The sequence below is a fragment of the Micropterus dolomieu genome, linkage group LG12 (assembly GCF_021292245.1).
Source record: "Micropterus dolomieu isolate WLL.071019.BEF.003 ecotype Adirondacks linkage group LG12, ASM2129224v1, whole genome shotgun sequence".
In the NCBI taxonomy this organism is placed as follows: domain Eukaryota; kingdom Metazoa; phylum Chordata; class Actinopteri; order Centrarchiformes; family Centrarchidae; genus Micropterus; species Micropterus dolomieu.
The window spans coordinates 35,868,809-35,876,068 of NC_060161.1; the positions used below are offsets into that span (position 1 = coordinate 35,868,809).

Below are 7,260 nucleotides of genomic sequence, written 5' to 3' on the forward strand. Positions count from 1 at the left end.
CTACAGATATGCATACACACACACACACACAATCACACTGCACGTATGCATACACACACACACACACAATCACACTGCAGGTATGCATACACACACACAATCACACACACACACAATCACACTGCAGGGACACACATACACACACACACACAATCACACTGCAGGGACACACATACACACACACACACAATCACACTGCAGGGACACACATACACACACACACAATCACACTGCAGGGACACACATACACACACACACACTGCAGGGACACACACACGCACACACACGCACACACACGCACACTGCAGGGACACACACACGCACGCACACTGCAGGGACACACACACGCACACTGCAGGGACACACATATACCGCAGGGACACATATACACACACGCGCACTGCAGGGACACACACACACATCAATATATAATAGTAATTAAGCTTTAAGCTGATTGGGTGTTCGTGTGTGTGTCAGAGTTTACCTGCAGTTTTCTGCAGACCACCTCCACATCCTGAGTCCGTCTGTTGCCATGGTTACACACCTGAGACAGACGGGGGAGGAGTCAGGAGCTGATGTCACAGGGGGGAAACAGACAGATGAAGAAGAAGAGGAGGAGGGAGGTCCGGCTGCAGGGAGGAAGAGAAGAAGGAAAGAAGAAGAAACAGGCTCCTCCCTCTCTGCCTCCTCTGCTACCGTGACGACCGGTGGCTCCCGGCCCTGCGTCTCCATGGTGATCAGGGTGGAGCAGAAGGAGGGCGTGGCCTGGAGAAACACGGGGGCGGAGTTAAAGGGTAAGGAGGAGGCGGGGCTTACACCATGCTTCTCTCTCAGAGCTGCTGTGATTGGTCCAGTGGTCAACTGGGGGCGGGACCCAAAGAACGGACCAATGACAGACCGGGAGACAGAGACAGGGAAGGAGGACAAGGTGAGAAATATGACCTGATACATCCCATGATGCACCTGTGTTCAGAGTGTCACGTGCTCACCTGTCTGCAGGTGGTCCTGGTGTTCTCAGGTGCGTCCGCTCGCTGGTTCCCCCTCCTCCAGCCCGGATGTTTCTACAGACTCGTCGCTGCCAACACACAGGTAAACACACCTGCCGTGATGTCACTGAGCGGGCGGGGCTCCTCTCACCTGTAGCTCCTGGCTCAGCTGCTGCAGTTGCACCTGCACAACGTTTCAAGGAAACACGTCGTTCAATCCAAAACCGTTTTGAGATTGAACTCGCCTGGTGGAGCAGGTGTGACACCTCCAGCTCTGAGAGATACGTGTTTATCACTCTGTTATTATGATGCTGAGTCGCTGCTGTGAAGAAGAAGAAGTGACGGCTGCATCAGAATCCTGGCAGCTGATTGGTTTGTGTTTGTCTGTACATCAGGATCCTAGTGTTTCGATTGGCTGTGGGGTTTCTGGGCGGAGCGGGGTAGAGCTCCACACTAACTCCACCCTCCGGGTCCGATCTGATTGGAGGTTCCACACTCTGACACGCCCACTGCTGCTGCACACCTACAGACAGGTAAAATATACACCTGCAGGTTCCTAAATGAACACAGTATCTTGAGTAAAAACCAAATCTCTTAAAAACAAACAAAGCGTGCGGCACTGACCGCACTACAAGTGCTGTTTGAATATCTGGAATGAAGGTCTTATAGAGTGGAGACAAATCTGAGCCCGACGGCTACAGAGGGATCTGTGACATCAGGTATCTGGGGAAGTTATTCTGTTCAATACAACTGAATATTAAACTTCCTAAATAAAAACAGGATCTTGAATAAGATCAGCTTTTTTCCAAATACAGTCGCAGGAAAAAGTTTGTGAAGTCTTCGGAGTTACCTGGATTTCTGCAGACAAACACAGGGTGAGCGTAGGAAGGATCCCAGAGTGTCAGCTGAAGACTCACAAAAATCTCTGGAACATGCTAGCATCTCTGTTCACGACTCTACGATACATAAAGCACTAAAGAACAACACAGAATAAGCCAGAGCAGCTGGATGTTCCACAGCACTACTGGTGAGATACTCTGTGGACAGATGAAGCCAAAGTTGAGTCATCTGGAAGGAGAACACAACTTTATGTGTGGAGGGGAAAAGGCCCAGCTCACCAACATCAAAGCCTCATCACAGCTGTGAGGTATGGTGGAGGGGGCATCATGGTTTGGGGCTGCTTTGCTACCTCAGGGCCTGGAAGGGTTTCTATCACCGATAGAAAAGTGGATTCCAAAGTTTATCAAGACATTTAGCAGGAGAATATAAGGCCATCTGTTTCCACCCGTTGAAGCTCAACAGGAGGTGGGTGATGCAACAGGACAACGACCCAAAGCACAGAAGTAAAGCAACAACAGAACGGCTTCAGCAGAAGAAAATACACCTTCTGGAATCCCGACCTCAACCCTTTAGGCGTGGCCTAAAGAGAGCGATTCACACCAAACATCCCAAAGGATATTGCTGAACTGAAACAGATTTGTAAAGAGAAATGGTCTAAAATTCTTCCTGACCGTTGTTCAGAAACGTTTGGTTGAGGTTGTTGCTGCCAAGGAGGGTCAACCAGTTATTAAATCCAAGGGTTCACATACTTTTTCCAGCCGGCACTGTGACCGTTTCTACAGTGTGTTCAGTAAAAGCATGAAAACATGTAATAGTTTGTGTGGTATTAGTTTAATCAGACTGTGTTTGTCTATAGTTGTGACTTCAGATCAAATTTTATGACCAATTTATGCTGCGACCAGCGACCGTTACAACGTGTGCTGCTGTTGGACCGAGATGTTGATGAAAAGCACGAGGTGACTCTCTCTCTCTCTCTCTCCTCAGGCTCTCTCGCCCACAGTCCTGTCTGTCTCTGGTGTGTTGGACTGCAGGTAAACGTCTTCTTCTTCTGTCACTTCTGTCTGTCTCTTGTGGTTCAAATTAACGTCTCGGTGCTGATGCCAGTATTTCAGTCTGTGTCTTCATAAAGCCGCCGCACATTAACCGTTGCAGCGCCCTGCAGTCGTCATGGAGACACACACTCCTTCAAGATTTAGTGATTCACGATGAACAAACTCTAACGTGGTTTTCAGGTCTTCTGTAGTCCTCGTAGTGATCTGTGTGTGTGTGTTCAGGTCAGAGCTGGTGTGTTTCCAGGCTCTGGTCTCGGACAGGATCGGTCTGAACGACAGCACGAGTGACTCTGGAGACAAACACACAGGTAAACATGTACACACTGGTAAACATAAATACACAGGTAAACATGTACACACAGGTAAACATGTACACACAGGTAAACATGTACACACAGGTAAACATGTACACACAGGTAAACATGTACACACAGGTAAACATGTGCACACAGGTAAACATGTGCACACAGGTAAACATGTACACACAGGTAAACATGTACACACAAGTAAACGTGCACACAGGTAAACATAAACACACAGGTAAACATGTGCACACAGGTAAACATGTGCACACAGGTAAACATGTGCACACAGGTAAACGTGCACACAGGTAAACATAAACACACAGGTAAACATGTGCACACAGGTAAACATGTACACACAGGTAAACATGTACACACAGGTAAACATGTACACACAGGTAAACATGTACACACTGGTAAACATGTGCACACTGGTAAACATGTGCACACTGGTAAACGTGCACACAGGTAAACATAAACACACAGGTAAACATGTGCACACTGGTAAACATGTGCACACTGGTAAACATGTACACACAAGTAAACGTGCACACTGGTAAACATGTGCACACTGGTAAACATGTGCACACTGGTAAACATGTGCACACTGGTAAACATGTGCACACTGGTAAACATGTGCACATGTTTACCTTAAAAACTGTGATAATTAATGATCCACTTTATCGGGGACAGGTTTGTGCAGCGGCGTTCAGCAGAGAGAGAAAGAGGGCGAGCGAGGAGGTCCTCCTCAGTCAAATATGATTTTAAATACTCCCTGTATAAAAATTAGATAATCAATATGTAGCGGTCCGCGTTGCTAAATGTCCAGATTTTAGGCTGATTATGGGAAACGCTGCTTCCACGATCACCCCCCTTCACCCCAAACAAAGCCTCTCTCCCGACTTTTTAACTAATATCATATTCAACAGCAGCGAGGAGTAACCTATGGTTTTTACAGAGCATACAGCCTCGGCCTAACGTTTCTTTACGACACCGGCTGAAATAAAAAAATCAAGCAAGTAAATCCCAACTTTTAAACAGCAGTTTTTCTGCACATGTAGCCTGTTTATAAGAGCAGTATTCAGTATTTTACACATGCCTGTAGTGTGAGAGATCCGGGTTCAATTCCCCGCTGTGACCCATCCACCAATGTGTCCCTGAGCAAGACACTTAACCCCTCGCTGCTTTGGATAAAAGCATCAGCTAAATGAATGATTGTAAGAATGTAAGTTTCACGCTGCTTCAATAAATCAGATGTAGAAATGTTTTTGCTGCTCGCTGCTCGAGTTTACAACAGACGACAATGTTCTTTGCATCTTAGACTGTGACACAATAATGGCAGCAGCTACTTCCAGCTGTGGACAGAACGCCCTCCTTCTCCGTTCTTCTATCAGCGGACATGAACAACACAGTCCGGTGCTGCTGAGCTGCAGCACAGTCAAGGATTCACGTCAAGAATGGTGTGTTCAGTAACAGTAACGCAGCGTTACTTGTCTTAGTAACTAATAATAATATTACTGTTTAAGAAAAGTAATTAGTTACAGTACTAGTTTCTGGGGAAAGTAATGATATTACTGGCCAACGCTGGCGGTCAGCTGTTCAGATGTCTAAAGAACTAAATGATCAAAGTCTGGAAACAAAGCCAGTGACGCCTCGCTTCACTCTACAGCAGCGGTCGGCAAGTTCAAGAGCCGGCCGTCACGTGGCGGCCAGAACATTATTTCAGTCAGATTATTTCAAACCCTTGTGTGCACGTTTAGCTCAGTGGGTAGAGCAGGACTCCCGTTGGAGGATCGACCCCAAAGTCCAGCGGACTGTTTATTTGTCCCTCGTTAAACAAATTGATCAGCCTGTAAGGACACGTCTTCACACGCTCACAATAAAGCCCGTTTATCCTCATTCATTAACCTAGATGTTACAGAGGTGTGTCAAGTTAAGCCAGAGTTCGCCATCTTTCGGCGTGAAAGCTGAAAGTCTGTCCACAGTCGTGTGTTTCACTGCTACAGGTGGAGTCCACTCTGAGTCTGTCTGTGTGCAGGTGTGCGTCTCACAGTGTGCGACCAGACTGGCAGGAGTCTCCTGGTGTACCTGGACTTAAGCCACACCCCCTACCCTCCTGGCCTGTTGCCTGGCAACACATTGCTGCTGTCTGCTTTCCAGAGGAGAGTGTCCAGGTAACACACACACATTTTAGATTTAAAGGTACGTTACTGTTTAAATGCCGTGTTTAATAACTGTTACTGTGTTTCAGGACAGGAAGTGTGTACTGCAGTTATTTACCCGTCAGCTCGGTGACCGTCGTCTGTCTGGGAGATACGAGGTAACGTGATCATGTGACAGGAAGTGTGTACTGCAGTTATTTACCCGTCAGCTCGGTGACCGTCGTCTGTCTGGGAGATACGAGGTAACGTGATCATGTGACAGGAAGTGTGTACTGCAGTTATTTACCCGTCAGCTCGGTGACCGTCGTCTGTCTGGGAGATACGAGGTAACCGTGATCATGTGACAGGAAGTGTGTACTGCAGTTATTTACCCGTCAGCTCGGTGACCGTCGTCTGTCTGGGAGATACGAGGTAACCGTGATCATGTGACAGGAAGTGTGTACTGCAGTTATTTACCCGTCAGCTCGGTGACCGTCGTCTGTCTGGGAGATACGAGGTAACCGTGATCATGTGACAGGAAGTGTGTACTGCAGTTATTTACCCGTCAGCTCAGTTGAGTTTGTGTTTCCTCTCAGCGCCGCTCGGCCGCCTCCTGCTCCCATGATGCATCTGGGTGTGTGGGCAGTGAGCAGGGAGCAGAGGTGCATCGTGGGTCGAGTCAAAGGTCACGTGGTGTGTTTCCTGTTCCTGCAGCTGCAGTGGATCTGCTCACTGTGTGGGAGTCAGTACATACAGGTACTTTACTGTACTTTACTGCACTCTACTGTACTCTACTGCATTCTACTGCACTCTACTGTACTCTACTGCACTCTACTGCACTGTACTGTATTCTATGGCACTCTACTGCACTCTACTGCTGTCTACTGCATTCTACTGCATTCTACTGCTGTCTACTGCTGTCTACTGCATTCTACTGCACTCTACTGCATTCTACTGCATTCTACTGCACTCTACTGTACTCTACTGTATTCTACTGCACTCTACTGTACTCTACTGCACTCTACTGCACTGTACTGTATTCTACGGCACTCTACTGTACTCTACTGCTGTCTACTGCACTCTACTGTACTCTACTGCTGTCTACTGTATTCTTCTGCTGTCTACTGCATTCTACTGCACTCTACTTTACTCTACTGTACTCTACTGCTGTCTAATGCATTGTACTGCACTCTACTTTACTCTACTGTATTCTACTGCTGTCTACTGCATTCTACTGCACTCTACTTTACTCTACTGTACTCTACTGTATTCTACTGCACTCTACTTTACTCTACTGTACTCTACTGCTGTCTACTGTATTCTTCTGCTGTCTACTGCATTCTACTGCACTCTACTTTACTCTACTGTACTCTACTGCTGTCTAATGCATTGTACTGCACTCTATTTTACTCTCCTGTACTCTACTGCTGTCTACTGCTTAAATATATGTGTATATTAAACTCGTGTACCAGCATCCATGTGTAGATACATAAATACACACACAGTGTGGATGTGAACGAGTCCTCTGGCGCCTACTTCAGGTGAATTTCTGTGATTGGATCCTGTTTTATAGTTTTATTAGTTTGACAGTTAAACTGTAGGAAGAGTAGTAATGAGCTCTGCGGCCTGTAGGGGGCGCTACAGGACTCTGTAATTCACTCGCTCTGTGGTTCAGACTGTAGTAATGAGCTCTGCGGCCTGTAGGGGGCGCTACAGGACTCTGTAATTCACTCGCTCTGTGGTTCAGACTGTAGTAATGAGCTCTGCGGCCTGTAGGGGGCGCTACAGGACTCTGTAATTCACTCGCTCTGTGGTTCAGACTGTAGTAATGAGCTCTGCGGCCTGTAGGGGGCGCTACAGGACTCTGTAATTCACTCGCTCTGTGGTTCAGACTGTAGTAATGAGCTCTGCGGCCTGTAGGGGGCGCTACAGGACTCTG

The 7,260-nt window shown here is 47.4% G+C and overlaps 2 protein-coding genes across 5 annotated transcripts in view; both read left to right on the plus strand.

Annotated features, from left to right (window-relative positions):
- The window catches only part of ctc1 (CTS telomere maintenance complex component 1), a 30,361-nt gene extending 24,861 nt beyond the window's left edge, over window positions 1-5,500 (plus strand). Inside the window, exons 14-20 of the mRNA XM_046064616.1 lie at window positions 478-928; window positions 1,000-1,089; window positions 1,382-1,519; window positions 2,811-2,857; window positions 3,101-3,186; window positions 5,187-5,354; window positions 5,432-5,500. Coding sequence (XP_045920572.1) covers window positions 478-928; window positions 1,000-1,089; window positions 1,382-1,519; window positions 2,811-2,857; window positions 3,101-3,186; window positions 5,187-5,278 — 904 coding nt within the window. The 3' untranslated portion in view covers window positions 5,279-5,354; window positions 5,432-5,500. The remainder of the gene's footprint in view (window positions 1-477; window positions 929-999; window positions 1,090-1,381; window positions 1,520-2,810; window positions 2,858-3,100; window positions 3,187-5,186; window positions 5,355-5,431) is intronic.
- LOC123980308 (H-2 class II histocompatibility antigen, E-S beta chain-like) overlaps window positions 1-7,260 on the plus strand; it is a 236,945-nt gene that overhangs the window by 143,951 nt on the left and 85,734 nt on the right. The window lies entirely within an intron of this gene.